We start from the raw sequence: 15,099 nt of genomic DNA on the forward strand, positions 1-15,099 counted from the left end.
ACAGTCCCCTAAGTTTGCTCATAGTCTGTACAGAGAGATCCCATAAAACTATGGCAGCATAGGTATTCCCTGTACTAAGCACAATTCAGCAGGAACAGTCCCCTAAGTTTGCTCATAGTCTGTACAGAGAGATCCCATAAAACTATGGCAGCATAGGTATTCCCTGTACTAAGCACAATTCAGCAGGAACAGTCCCTAAGTTTGCTCATAGTCTGTACAGAGAGATCTCATAAAACTATGGTGCAATAAGCTGGCATACTTTGGTGCGCTTGTACATACTGTAATTGAGGAACTGAAAGTGGTTTAATAGAAATATTTAAGGGGGCAGGTAAGGCAGAAGAAATACTATTTATAATAAATACATTGTTCTTTCTGAAATGACTCAATAGGCCACTACTGACCTAGGAATAAAGATAACACAGTGAAGGTTCTGAGTTTCTGACTTTGGGCAAAGAACATTCTATGGCACAACTGTGACCTGAAAATCAAGCAAACTGTGAGTGTGAAGCACAAGATACAGAACTAGAATGTTGCGTGAGGCCCTGCAGTGTTGGTAAAAGACAACAGAAATTTTACAATGTCTAAATTATTTCCTTCTATAGCCGTGACCTCAACCCTTAGCAAACTTCAAACTACACCTTTCCCCAGAAAAAGGAAGAGTTTATGCTTCTATTTCAACAATGTACATTTGTCTTCCTCCCACTCAGCTCAGTATAAGAGTCTGGGGCCGGGAAACATCACCCACAGCAGATACATTGAACCAGTAACAGGGTAAGTCACATTTTTTGCTCCACGGAACCTGGTTGTTCAGGGCAGATTGGGCCTTTCTCAAATGGAAAATTCACCTAAAAGGAAAAGAAGCCACTTTGAAACATCTTTAAATGATTTCTTGTTGAAGCAGTTGTGTAGTCAATCCAACAGTTCTCCTTGCCGAGTTACTCCCCAAAAGCTTTGGGCTAGAGGGCTTGTGGGACCGTTTTAATAAATAAGTGGCCATTTCACTTTGTTGATAACAAATATAAAATCTTCATCTTCTGGTTCCTCATTTGGATCTGCATCAAATCAAATACACCCAAATCCCTCAGCTACTCCCCTTAATTTTCAGTAAAGCTGGACATGGGCATTAAGTGGTCCAGTCATGGGACCTTTGGCAGGTCTTCTTGGGTATGTGAGATAATGTCAGGAGATACAAGTATGTTTAAGGTCTAGGGTTGAATGACTGGAGCCAGTATATATTTAGATGCATGAACTACAACTTTGGTGATCTTGACTTATTTCCAGATGGTTGGACGCTGGCGGCTGATTTTCTTCCTCCTGGGATGTGTGCAAGGTAAGGACCTTCTACTTCTAAAAGTGGGTTTTGCCTTTGGTTGGACAGCCAATTAGCTCAATAGAAAGTCACCCTACTAGAGTTCCAGTGGTAGCCAAGGCAGCGCTATGGTTGAGTACCCTTTTAAATTGCATGGGTCCTGGTAAACAGTTTAGGGGTATGGCCACCCATAAGGATACAAGGTGTATCCGATGAGTCTGGAATCATGCACTTTTTGTGGTTGAGTTAGGTTGCTCGAAAGTAAGTATCAATACATGGGCAGGACAGACCACCTCATTAGTGAGTCCAAAGCCATCCTATGCCCCCTGGTCCCAACACAAAGGGGGTTATTTACTAAGCTCCGAATACCCGAAATTCCCCAAAATCCAAAAAAAAAACGTGATTTTTTGTGTTATAATAGGCTTAAAAAAATCACACATTTTTTCGGAATTTATTAAACCCCGAGGGCTAAAAAGTCAGAATATAAAAACACGGCATCTCAAACCTGTTGAGGTTGCATAAAAGTCAATGGGAACAGTCGCATTGATTTTTGATTGGCTCGGGGGTTTTGGGCAATTTTACAGAGTTTTCGGGGAAAATTCACAAAAAAATCCTGAAAATCTTGAGCTTTTCCCACAAAGGTAATTTTCGGGAAAATGTAACAATAAATAAGCGTTAAAAACCTGAGCAGGTTAGATCGGGTTATTGTCATAAATTCGGACCTTGATAAATAACCCCCAAAGTGTGTGAGGTTTGTGCCCAGAGTTTTTAGACGTTATAGAATTCCACAGGGCATACAACATTTTTGGAGGGCGAAAGCTCCTTCTGGAATTTGTTAATAGACCATGTAAGTAGGGGTTCAATAATGATGAATAATGAATGATATTGTCAACTGAGGAGGCCCACTCTCACCCTCCAGGTGAGTAAATGGAGAAGCAAGAGGTAGTGGGCAGAGGATTATTTTGATGGGCTAACCCAAAGGCCGAAGAGGACCCATAATTGCTCCGTCACAGCTAACATGGTCCTGCAGTTTGTCATTATAATCCATTGAAGGTCCCTGTTTCTCTGGATTTCATAGAGAAGATGTACCTAAGCTTAGCATGATGTGCTCCTCCAGCAGAATGTATATACATAAATTATATCTACATTGCATTAAGCACAAAACTAAAGTTGCACGCTCCAACTATGTTGCCTCAAGCTACATTACCTTCTTTTTATGTCTAAATTGACAGCCCATTAGTTAGATGTTCCTTATTGTTATTTTAACAAACCAGAAAAATCTGATTTTTTCCACCCAAGAATCCCTTCGAGCTTTCACTGCTTGGGGGATACGCAACACATACTACACTGTGTAGAGATTATTGAGAAGATGGAGGTGATGTCCAGTGCCTCCTGTAACAAAACCCTATGCAGGTGATTAATGCAGGGGAATATAACGCACTCCTAGATATCACCATAGATAGATTGTAGAAGGTGTTGTCACTCATGACACTCCCAGGAACCTTGTTGAATTACTCGAGGGAACAGGTGTTAGTGAAGCACAGCGACTCGAACACCCAACTGAGCTTCAAAACTCCTGCTTCTATTTCAGTTAGTTAGTGTTAGAAATAGCTGAGTTCTGCAGGATTTTCAGGTTGTGAGGATGGAGCAAGTATATGGCGTTGGATGGAGATGGGCGTTAGTGAAGCATCAAACTCCTGAGTTATGGCAGCACTAAAATCCCCAGCACATACCAATAGCTTAAGGTATCTACAATACCGGGAGTTTCAGTGAATAACAGATGGGAAGAAAAAGTTTGAGGAGCACAACAACGGAGCAACTAGAAAGCGAGACGTATCCATCCGTTAACATCTGCCAGTCTGTAATTCCTTATCTGCTCATTTCCCTCATCCCACAGGAGAGCAGGTTTGCTACAAAAGACTTGGGTGCTTCACAGACGAGGCCCCATGGGGGGGCACTGCAGAGAGACCACTGAGGCGATTACCCATGTCCCCGGAAAAGATTAACACTCGCTTCTTCTTGTTAACTAAAGATAACCCTGAGAAATTCCAGGTAAGTTCTCTTACTAATTAATAGAATTTCCATTAAAGAAGGTCGTTCCTACTTCTGCTCCAACATCTTGATGATTAACCCATGGATACATTGTGTGACCATCATCATCATCATCATCACCACCATCATATCACCAACAAGCACTATAATTATAATACCAGAATAAACAGGGTGCCTTGACTTGGGCTGCATCAAGGTGGTCCTTCCAATCTAGAAATCTCCCCATACAATGCCCCCCCTCACCTACCTCACCTTTTTGAGTAAACAATAGAAATATAGATTTTGTGTAATTGCTGGTTGCAAAGAGACAGGGCAAATGAACATGGCACTTCTCCACGGCACTTCTGATGTCAGTCACCTTCTTCCAAAACCTAATGCCCGCTGCTGCCCCCTTCTTACCCCTTTATACCCACACTCTGCCCCTCTGCTCTCCAGGACTTAAATAAATGAACAGTCATAAATGTTTGATATCTGTACATCTAAAGAGACAAAATATGGAAGAGTGTAAAGTATAAATTGGCATTAAGTAACGTCTGAGTATTGTTTTGTGCATCACACAGGAGATCAGCACATTCAATCTTTCCTCGGTTTCCACATCCAACTTTAAACCCAATAGGAAAACTCGTTTTATTATTCACGGCTTCCTCAGTTCAGCAGAGGGCAGTTGGCTCATGGACATGTGTAAGGTGGGTGTCCCTCTATACAAGTGAATGAGCCCCTGGGAGGGTCATAAGGGTGAATGTTGACGTTGCAGAACGTCCTACACCACAGATTCATCTTGTCTTTGTTTTTCAGACATTATTGAAAGTTGAAGATGTGAACTGTTTCTGTGTCGACTGGAAAGCGGGGTCACGCACCTTATACTCCCAGGCAGCCAATAACATCCGCGTCGTGGGGGCCGAAGTGGCCTATTTTATTGACTTCCTCTCTGTAAGTTCATTGTTCCACAATGGGAATGTGTTATATAAAATTTAGGCTTTTGGGCAAAACCCCCAGTCTGTCACAGGGAACTCATGTATTATAAGTGTATAATGTACCCCCTACTGTAAATTATAAGGATATTAGAAGTCACTGAGGGGTTGTTCTGTGACCATATAAAGGCACAAGGCTGCAGGCTGAGTTATACAGGGAACTCTGAGTATCACTCATGTATTATAAGGGATAATGTACCCCCTACTGTAAATGATAAGGATATTAGAAGTCACTGAGGGGTTGTTCTGTGACCATATAAAGGTACAAGGCTGCAGGCTGAGTTATACAGGGAACTCTGAGCATCACTCATGTATTATAAGGGATAATGTACCCCCTACTGTAAATGATAAGGATATTAGAAGTCACTGAGGGGTTGTTCTGTGACCATATAAAGGCACAAGGCTGCATGCTGAGTTATACAGGGAACTCTGAGTATCACTCATGTATTATAAGGGATAATGTACCCCCTACTGTAAATGATAAGGATATAAGAATCCATTGAAGGGGTCTCTGGCTCTGTAAAGACAAGGTCATTTATACAGGTCAGAGGATAACTGTAAGGATGTAGCTTTTTTTAGTAAAACATTTTTCACCTTGTCTCGGATGATTATTACAGTATTTTGATTTTACACTGTATTTTTTCTTATTCAGAGCAAATATAATTACTCTTCATCTAAGATACATATTATCGGTCACAGCCTGGGGTCGCACACTGCAGGGGAAGTTGGGAAGAGGGTACCAGGCATTGGACGGATCACAGGTATATTGGGAGTGGAAAAGAGTGAATGTTCAGGCTGCTTATAATGCTGACACTGTGATTGAATGATATAAGCAGAGTAGGTGCAACTCAGGGTTTCCTCAGGGTTCTATACTTAAATTTAGTTGTAGTATCTGTATATAAAACTGCTGTACAGTCTTAGGCATAATGTACATACGTCCGTTATATAGTGTTACATAGCTTATATATATATATATTTAAATATATTGAAGGACGGTATTGGTGGTTGTTACGAATGTTATTAATAGTGATCATTTATAATATTTAACTTTAAACTTCTGTTCAAGGCCTGGATCCGGCTGGGCCACTATTTCGGAACACCCCCCCTGAGGTGAGACTGGATCCAACTGACGCTGACTTTGTAGACACCATTCATACGGACACATTTCCACTCATTCCCAAAATAGGTGCGTGTAGGAACAAACATCAGGCGGTTCATAAGTCAACTCCAAGGTGCAACGTGCTCTCACCAACTGGAGATAAAGTTACCCCCACTCTACATATCACTGTCCAAAAGCTCCGCTTGCAACAAGATTCACCGCTTTGACTTTGTGTTTCAGGTTTTGGAATGTCCCAGTCAGTTGGTCACTTGGATTTCTTTCCAAACGGAGGAGAAAAGATGCCGGGATGTCACACGAGCATCATAACCAAACTTCTACACATTAATGAGATTTGGGAAGGTAAGTACACCTTACCTTTCATATTCACCTAGGTTTCAAAAATACAGTAGTAATACAGACCAGTTTTGTTCTATTCTACCAACCAAAGAACCAACCCCAGACCAGTTGACTTAAAATACAGGCTGTTCTTATCCTTGATCCTACGCTACAAACTTGAGCCCCTTCAATCTGTTTTTCTCCCGCCATGTAGCCAAGGCTTTAGAACTTGCTACTGGTTCAATACTGTTGACCGCCGTCTAATGCCACCAACTACTTATTCCAATGCTCGTCACTATATGGTCCTTCATGGTTTTCTTCTTCTCCAACTGGTCATTTATCATCTCTTCTTACAGTACAATTTCACATACTGTACAACACTCGACAATAAACACTAATTCACAGCAGTAAATCTGCATTTCAGTGGTCTCCTCTTTTCTGGTTAAATACTCTACAACAGATTGATCGTTCAGGTACCCAAAAAGCATAGTCCTTGCCAAGTTCTGTTCATTAATGCTCCTATACCAGAAGTCTAATTTCATCCTAGAGGTTTTATTACCTACAATATGGTGGTTCCACCCAAATAGGTACTCAAACAGGTACTCTAGTTCTCTTCTCCATTTATACTTCTTCCCCAAAGTCTAATTTTGTCTTCGAGGTTTTATTACTTACTCTTTGGTGGTTCCACCCAAATAGCTCCCTTTCCACATCATCCCAATCAATACAAGGAAACCATCATGGATCTCATAATATGTTCAACCTCAGGTTGGGCATCATTTCCATCTCTTTGGCTTTACAGTTGGCTCCTTTGATGACATTTTGAGACAGTTCTCTATTTGTTTACAAAAGCTTTCTAAGACTTCTTTCTTTGTCATTATTATGATCTTCTTTACTCAACGTATTCATTGTTGTTCCAGGATCAGATGATCTTATGGCGTGCAATCATCTCCGGAGCTACAAGTATTATACAGAGAGTATCCTCACTCCTGATGCTTTCATTGGATATCCCAGCAATACATATCAAGCATTTACAGAGGTAAATAAACAGCAGCTCGAACATAATTTTTTAGCCCCAAAGAAAAGAGAGCATTGGCTTGCAGAATATTAGAATTCCCTCCAATCCCACAAATAGCCTCTAACCCTTCCCAGGTTCCTTATCCTAATGATGTACAAAGGAACCCTCATCATAAATGATTATCGCAATATGAAGAAGGCATCATATAATTGACCCTGCCTAATTACCTGCCATTCTAATGAATTTGGCATATGATCAAAATCAAGAAATTATTGATATAAGGAACATTTCACTGAAACTATTGTCTCAGCAAACCTGAGGCTTATTGTCTCCAATCTGAACGTTACATTGAAACATCAATATTGTTTATCCCCTATGATGTTAACGTGTATATCTTTCTGTTAGGGTTCTGGATTTCCATGCTCCAGTACTAGTTGCCATTTAATGGGGCATCATGTGGATTCAAATGGTTGGGACACATTAAGGGGCCAGTCATTATTCTTGAATACGGGAGATGTTAAACCCTATGCACGTAAGTAGTATATTGTGTTATCTACAGCTCAGAATGTTAGGTACTAATACTATAATCTACTGAACCACCAATGCACTTAAGTTACATACAGTGCGGCATTATGGGTAACCTACCACTTCCCTGCAGGTAGATTGATGTCCTACACCAATGTGGCAGGTCTAACAAACTGATAGTCTTGTGTTGGGCTTCTTCACTAATCCTAGAGCAGCAACTCCCTACTAACCAAACAGAAATGAGGTCTAACCTAATTTTTATTCAAAGCAAAGATTTCATTGGTTGCCTCGGGTTTTATCCTCTGAGGAACATCGCTAAAGTTGGAAACACCCCTGCCCAAGACAATATATTATTACAAATGTTGTTTATGAATCTTGTATGTACATGTGCTCTTGCTGTAGGCTGGAGGTACAAGGTGACTGTGAACACCAGCAGCAGTGTGTGGTTCCTGGGGAGTATTAATGTGGCTTTACATGGAGTTAAAGGGAACACTATGGAACATAGAATTGCCAGGTGAGTCCAGTAAATACAGAAATGGATCAGTATAACTTAAACCAGTCCAATAACCTTCCATTACAAATGCCCCTCGCTGACTTATGAAGAAGCACTTTGACAACTGTTTTGAAATGTTTGGCGCAACAATAATATTAATAGTGTTATATTTCCCAGAATTCCTATTTACTGCCGTTTCTCTGCTCTCTAACATCCCATTATCTCATTATTATTTCCCATTTCCCTAGTGGGTTAATTAAACCTGGACAGACCTACACAGCGTTCATTGATGTAGAGGTCGATGTCGGACCCCTCACAACCGTGAGCTTCTCCTGGAACAAGAGCCTCGTCAACATCATTCCATCCACCTTCAGGGCCGACACTATATCCGTGCAATACGGGAAGGACGGACAGACGTACGTATTCTTCACTAGTGGAATCACAATGTCCCAAGTGCGGTTTAATTCAGTAGCGTTACATCAATATATCTGTAACCTTGTTAGAGTGAACAGGACCTGAGAATGGGGTGCCCTCCGCCCCTCCACCTTGTGATTCTTTCTTTTTCTTTTTTAGGCACCAGTTTTGTGGCACAAATTGGGTCATGGCCAAAGTCCTCCAGATCCTGACTCCCTGCGACTCCCAACTCTCAACCAAATAAAGCCTTGTTTTTATCACATAATATAACCCAAAGTATTTTTTCTATCATTGCCAATAATTTAATTAAAATAAATTAAAATGTAGGATCTATCTACTTGCAACAATCCTCTGAGATACATGTGTTGTACTAATATACATAGAAGTAACAATGGCAAATACAAGTTCTACTTTAGTGCACTGTGTAGCTGTCTGTGTGTGTGAGTCTATGTGTGTCTGTGTGTGTCAGTCTGTGTGTCTGTGTGTGTGTGTGTGTGTGTGTGTGTGTGTCTGTGTGTGTGTGTCAGTCTGTGTGTGTGTGTGTGTGTGTGTCTGTGTGTGTCTGTGTGTGCCTGTGTGTGTCAGTCTGTGTGTGTCTGTGTGTGTGTGTCTGTGTGTGTGTGTGTGTGTGTCTGTGTGTGTGTGTGTCTGTGTGTGTCTGTGTGTGTCAGTCTGTGTGTGTGTGTGTCTGTGTGTGTCTGTGTGTGTCAGTCTGTGTGTGTCTGTGTGTGTGTGTCTGTGTGTGTCTGTGTGTGTGTCTGTGTGTGTGTGTGTGTCTGTGTGTGTCTGTGTGTGTCAGTCTGTGTGTGTCTGTGTGTGTGTGTCTGTGTGTGTCAGTCTGTGTGTGTCTGTGTGTGTGTGTCTGTGTGTCTGTGTGTCTGTGTGTGTGTCTGTGTGTGTGTGTGTGTCTGTGTGTGTGTCTGTGTGTGTCAGTCTGTGTGTGTCTGTGTGTCTGTGTGTCTGTGTGTGTGTCTGTGTGTGTGTCTGTGTGTCTGTGTGTGTGTCTGTGTGTGTCAGTCTGTGTGTGTCTGTGTGTCTGTGTGTCTGTGTGTCTGTGTGTGTGTCTGTGTGTCTGTGTGTGTGGGCTGCTTTGATTTTTTTTGACGGGGCTACTTTTTAATCCCAGTCTGGCTCTGATCTCATGGGTTTGTGGAAGATCTTTTTTTGAGCCTCATCAGGCAGCAGCAGGGCCAGTCAGCACCCAAACTCACCACCAACAGTGGCTGGAGCATATGGTGGCTGACTACATGGGGTCTGTCCAGGCCCGGATATGTGGAAAGGCCACCAAGGCCCGGGCCTAGGGTGGCAGGATTTTAGGGGGGCGTCATGCTGCCCAACCACACCCACATTGATTCAAAAACACTGGGGATGCGCTGAAGATAAAATAATTGTTTTAATTTCCCCAATCCCCATTGCTCCAGTCCAGATGATGAAAATTTGCACTTATAAAGGGGAGGGGGGAGGGGACAGGGGCGAAGAACGGCAGTGGGCCTAGGGGCACCCACTATGTAAATCTGGCCCTGGGTCTGTCAGTGCAGGATGCCATGCGCACTGATGATGACCCCACACTGATGATGACCCCACACTGATGATGACCCCACACTGATGATGACCCCATGCATTTCTGGGTGTCAAGGCTCAACCAATGGGCAGAACTGGCACAGTACAGTCTAGAGGTGCTGGCTTGCCCCCCTGCCAGTGTCCTGTCAGAGCAGGTCTTCAGTGCGGCAGATGGGGGGTCACCTAGAAGCAGACAATGACTATCCACTGGCAGCGTGAATATACTGACATTTCTAAAGATGAATGAGGCATCGATATCCAAGTGCCCATTGCAAACATCAGAGAGTAGCCTCCTCTCCTCCTCCTCACAGATGTACCTTCCTTTTTCCATTGCTGCCTATACTCTCCTCTCATAGTCTACTCCTCCATAGTTTTGCCTATTCCCCATCTGGCTGCTATCTCTGCTGCTGTTGCTGCTACTACCACTAGTACTATTGCTGCATAGTCAGCAAATGTTTTTCTGGTGGGACATATCAAGGCTCCTACTGCTGTTACTTATAATACTGCTGCATTGTCTGCAAATGTTTTTGGCTGGGGGCCTATCAAGGCTAATAATAATGTTGCTTCTAATACTGCCGCATTGTTGACAAATTTCTTCTAGTTGTGGCCTATCAAGGCTAATAATAATTTTAATAAATCTAAAAGCATGGTCTCTAACTAGTAAGTGATTACTCCTAAAGGAAGAGGCCCAGGTGCACCGCCCTCAGCATGGGGCATTCTTTGGGCACTGAATAAAGGCAATCTTCTACCAGGCACTTGGTTCAAAGTGAAAAATAGTTTGTTGTGTCAACAGCCTTACACATTTCACAAACACTTAGGGGCACATTTACTAAGCTCGAGTGAAGGATTCGAACTAAAAAAACTTCAAATTTCGACCATTGAATTGGCTACTTCGACCTTTGACTACAACTTCGATTCGAACGATTCGATATAAAAATCGTTCGACTATTCGAAAAATTTGATAGTCGAAGTACTGTCACTTCGACCACCTACTTCGCCACTTTAAACCTACGGAGCTACAATGTTAGTCTATGGGGACCTTCCCCATAAGTTTTCTAAGCTTTTTATGATCGAAGAAAAATCGTTCGATCGATTAAAATCCTTCGAATCGAAAGATTTAATGACGCATCTTACGATTTCTATTCTATGTGTACTGTATATTGTGAGTGGGTCCCTAAGCTCAGTAAGTGACAGCAGCACAGAGCATGTGCAGTGAATCAGCAGAAAAGAAGATGGGGAGCTACTGGGGCATCTTTGGAGACACAGATCTTTACTGCTAAAGGGCTGTGGTTGCCTTGGGCTGGTACAGAAGCACAAAACATAATGTACAACATTTCTACCTACTTCTTTAGTTAGGCTTTAGTTCTCCTTTAATGGTGTTGCCCACCATATACATGCCAGCCTTATAGATGTTGGTTTTCCTGTAGTTACATGACATGTATAATTCATACTGTATATATGCAAGTGCTATATTACTCAAACTGAAATTCTTTCATTGCCCGTTAAATTGATCCAAGATGACTGCAGCTGGTGCAGCAACACCACCCAATGATGCAGGACCTCCAGCAGCACCACTGCCACCTCCTGCACATCTCCACCTGGCAGAAGATGAACCTGATGAAGCTCCTCAGCTGTCAGAAGGAGAGGAAGGAGAAATAGTGGCAGTAGCTATAGCTGCTAATGCTGCAACCCAAACAGTGGAAGATCATCACCAACACACTGAGCTGCTGCGTGGCCTGGTCCAACAGGTCAATGAAATGAGGAAGGAGTTGCAGGAGATGAAGAGATCCTGCTCACATTGAGGGATAACCCTTATCCTCCAGTGTTACTGTATAATGTATAACAGATTATTTAAGATTTATCACCGTTGTGCTATTCTTTATTTTTATCTTAAAAAAAACTTGTTCAATCCTGTATATTTGGAGTTTATTTGTAATTTAACTACTGCTCAGATGGTACTTGAAGTTGTTTGGATAATATAACACAACTATGACAATTCTCAATCATGTAACATTACTGTCAGGTATTGCTGGGATTCAAGTCAGGGACCTTTGTGTTTCTGGCTCGATATCTTAACCATTGGGCCAGTAGAGCAGCCTGTAGACTTGCTCGCTATGTGTTGCCTGGCCTCTCCAGTCCCAGCCCAGCTGCAGCCTAGTTGTAATCAGCCAATCAGGACTGACTCTTCCCTATTTAAGGGCAGCACTTAGAACACTCCTTGCCAGAGCATTACACTGTTTCTTCTTAGTACTGCGGCAGCGACCCCTAACTAGGTAGTTCTAGCTCTTGCCCCTTTTCCCTTATTATTCCTCCTTGCCTTTGTCTGCCTGTCCTTGTCTTGTCTTGCTTTACCCTATCTTGTACCTTCCCAACCTTGACCTGACCCTGCCTTGCTTGTTCCTGATTTCTGCTTCCTGTTCCACCTTATACCTTGCCCTGACTTCACTTTGTACTGACCTTGTCTCGCCTGATCCTGATTCTTGCTTTCTGACCGTACCTTGTAACTTGTACCCCTCTCTCGCTATCCTGCTCCAGTCTTGTCTTGCTATTCTGCTCCAGTCCTGTCTTGCTATTCTGCTCCAGTCTCCTCTGCTATCTTGCTATACAGTTTCCCTCTGCTCCAGTCCTCTCCTGCTATCCTGCTCTCCAGACCTATCCCACTATCCACTCTAGTCTCCTTCAGCTCTAGTCTCCCTCTGCACTCTATCCCCAGTTTGTTCTGATCTACACCCACACCGTCCTGTCCCATCCAGTCTGTTCCTGTCCTGAGTCATCACCCTCTTCATCCAGCCTAGTCCAGTCCTGATCTTCACCCTCTCTGTCCTGTTCTGCACCTGATCCAGACTGACTCTTCGCCCTGATCAACCTGTTCCTGCCTGACCTTTACGTGTTCCCTAGGCACATACAGCTCCTGCCTCAAGGATTCACCCTTTCCCTATCAGTCTCCACAGCGCCCCCTACCTAATCCTTGACAATTACATTGCACAGTATTTCCGTTTCCTTACATTTACACATAAATATATGGTTCATTCACATAAATATATGGCTTATTCCTTTTAATGTGGGATACAAAGCACCCGGATATTATCAGTTCAGATTTGTTATTAGTTGTGCCTGTGTTAGTAAGCTATTAGTAATACTAATATATAAACTATAGATGGTACTTTTTGGCTAAACAGAAATATAGAGCAATAAAGAGTAGCAGTAGACACCATTATCAGTTGACCAGAGTTAATTTAAAAAATCACCGACGTTTTTAAAAAAATGGCAAAATGGGAGCACTTGTTTCTTGTCTCACAATGCCTGTGTGCCGCCGTATACTGAGCGTGAATTGGTTTTCCCATTGACTCCAATGCAGTTCAGCACAAAGCAAGATATTCACAGTCTAGAAAGCTTGAAAGTAATGGAAAATGTTCTATTGGAAGCCCCAAAGCTTAAAAAAGCTGACACAAACACAACAACCAGAGACTCTAATTTGGTTTCACTAAATTGCAGCAAAATCTTTGTTAGCGGAACTGCGAATTTTTGCAGTTTCGCAAATTTTTGCGAAACGCAAGATCACTCAGCCATAACTAAAGATTATCTACTAAAATCAGACGACTGAAGCTCGGGAGGAGTTCCAGCGTCGTATGGCACAAAGCATAATTGTAATAAGTAAATATAGACCAAGGATTAATTCTAGGATAAATAGGAAAGGCTTAAAGAAACTTCCAAGGAAATTGTTTAACCAGCGGTAAACTTTATCTAATGATCTGAAAGAAATTAACCCTTCTTTAGAAATATTACAGCTCTAGAACCTTGGCTACATGGGATTCACTTCAGAAACATCAATCTAAGCGCAGGTATGGGACCTGTTATTCAGAATGTTTGGGACCAGGGGCTTTCTGGATAACAGATCTCCTACCTGCACAACCTTCTTTTCCTATAAAACCACATACGAATCTAAAGTCATACTGTTTTGGATGGCTATTGTATATATTAGAACTACCTCTGTATTCATGGCTATGATAAGATTATAAACTTAATATTATACGTGGGGCCAGTCATGGAATCTAGACTCCATTCAATACTATTATTAGCACATGAGTAGCAGAGTCTATTACTATGGGGTCTATTACTTTGTTTATATCAGTGCAGTTTACATACAATCAGTTACATAAAGAGCTGGGACTTGGGCAATGTCACAATCAATGAATTGCAGGAAAATTCCCTTCTCAAACCTTTTTAAACAAAAACAGTTTTATCTTTGGTGTTTTTACTCTCAGTGGAACACAGTAAAAGATGCAGAGAGAAGCTGCTTCATTATCACATTCCCATTTTGTCAATTTCCCAGAATTTAACTATATCAAATTCAATATTGTGCAGTTTTAAAAGTTCATAGTCAGTCTATGAATCCAATATTGGGATGGGCAAAAATATAAAGACCATTTGTTCTTTCCACAATGCTATTGGAAGTGGGATGTAAGCTCACTGGGGCAGGGACTGATGGGAATGTGATACGGACCTTAGATTGTAAGCTCACTGGAGCAGGGACTGATGGGAATGTGATAGGGACCTTAGATTGTAAGCTCACTGGGGCAGGGACTGATGGGAATGTGATACGGACCTTAGATTGTAAGCTCACTGGAGCAGGGACTGATGGGAATGTGATAGGGACCTTAGATTGTAAGCTCACTGGAGCAGGGACTGATGGGAATGTGATAGGGACCTTAGATTGTAAGCTCACTGGGACAGGGACTGATGGGAATGTGATAGGGACCTTAGATTGTAAGCTCACTGGGACAGGGACTGATGGGAATGTGATAGGGACCTTAGATTGTAAGCTCACTGGAGCAGGGACTGATGGGAATGTGATAGGGACCTTAGATTGTAAGCTCACTGGAGCAGGGACTGATGGGAATGTGATAGGGACCTTAGATTGTAAGCTCACTGGGGCAGGGACTGATGGGAATGTGATAGGGACCTTAGATTGTAAGCTCACTGGGACAGGGACTGATGGGAATGTGATAGGGACCTTAGATTGTAAGCTCACTGGGACAGGGACTGATGGGAATGTGATAGGGACCTTAGATTGTAAGCTCACTGGGACAGGGACTGATGGGAATGTGATAGGGACCTTAGATTGTAAACTCCACTGGGACAGGGACTGATGGGAATGAGATAGGGACTATGGGGAAAGTGATAGGGATTTTAGATTGTAAACTCACTGGGGCAGAGATTGATGATAATAATGTATAATCTCAGTACGGTGCTGCAGAATATTTTGACTCTATATAAGTAGAGTAGAGATAATAAATACATATTGGCAGTCAGGGGAAAACATTT

General features: G+C 42.3%; 1 protein-coding gene across 1 annotated transcript; it reads left to right on the forward strand.

The window, feature by feature from the left end:
- The first annotated feature begins 1,281 nt into the window (after positions 1-1,281).
- LOC108697910 (inactive pancreatic lipase-related protein 1) lies at positions 1,282-8,462 on the forward strand. Its single transcript, XM_018228390.2, has 12 exons — positions 1,282-1,330; positions 3,207-3,361; positions 3,922-4,047; positions 4,157-4,291; positions 4,985-5,093; positions 5,399-5,518; positions 5,672-5,791; positions 6,685-6,803; positions 7,188-7,314; positions 7,710-7,821; positions 8,049-8,216; positions 8,374-8,462. The coding sequence occupies exons 1-12, from the start codon at positions 1,282-1,284 to the stop codon at positions 8,456-8,458; spliced, it is 1,425 nt and encodes a 474-aa protein (XP_018083879.1). The 3' UTR covers positions 8,459-8,462.
- The last annotated feature ends 6,637 nt before the right edge of the window (positions 8,463-15,099 follow it).

This window comes from Xenopus laevis, chromosome 7S, assembly GCF_017654675.1.
Source record: "Xenopus laevis strain J_2021 chromosome 7S, Xenopus_laevis_v10.1, whole genome shotgun sequence".
NCBI classification, from domain to species: domain Eukaryota; kingdom Metazoa; phylum Chordata; class Amphibia; order Anura; family Pipidae; genus Xenopus; species Xenopus laevis.

Excerpts from the sequence above, each read along its gene's own strand:
- LOC108697910 (XM_018228390.2), top strand. The coding sequence starts at position 1,282 with ATGGTTGGACGCTGGCGGCTGATTTTCTTCCTCCTGGGATGTGTGCAA. Across the intron at positions 5,094-5,398 it reads AGGCATTGGACGGATCACAG|GCCTGGATCCGGCTGGGCCA; the intron begins GTATATTGGGAG and ends CTTCTGTTCAAG. Across the intron at positions 6,804-7,187 it reads CATATCAAGCATTTACAGAG|GGTTCTGGATTTCCATGCTC; the intron begins GTAAATAAACAG and ends TCTTTCTGTTAG.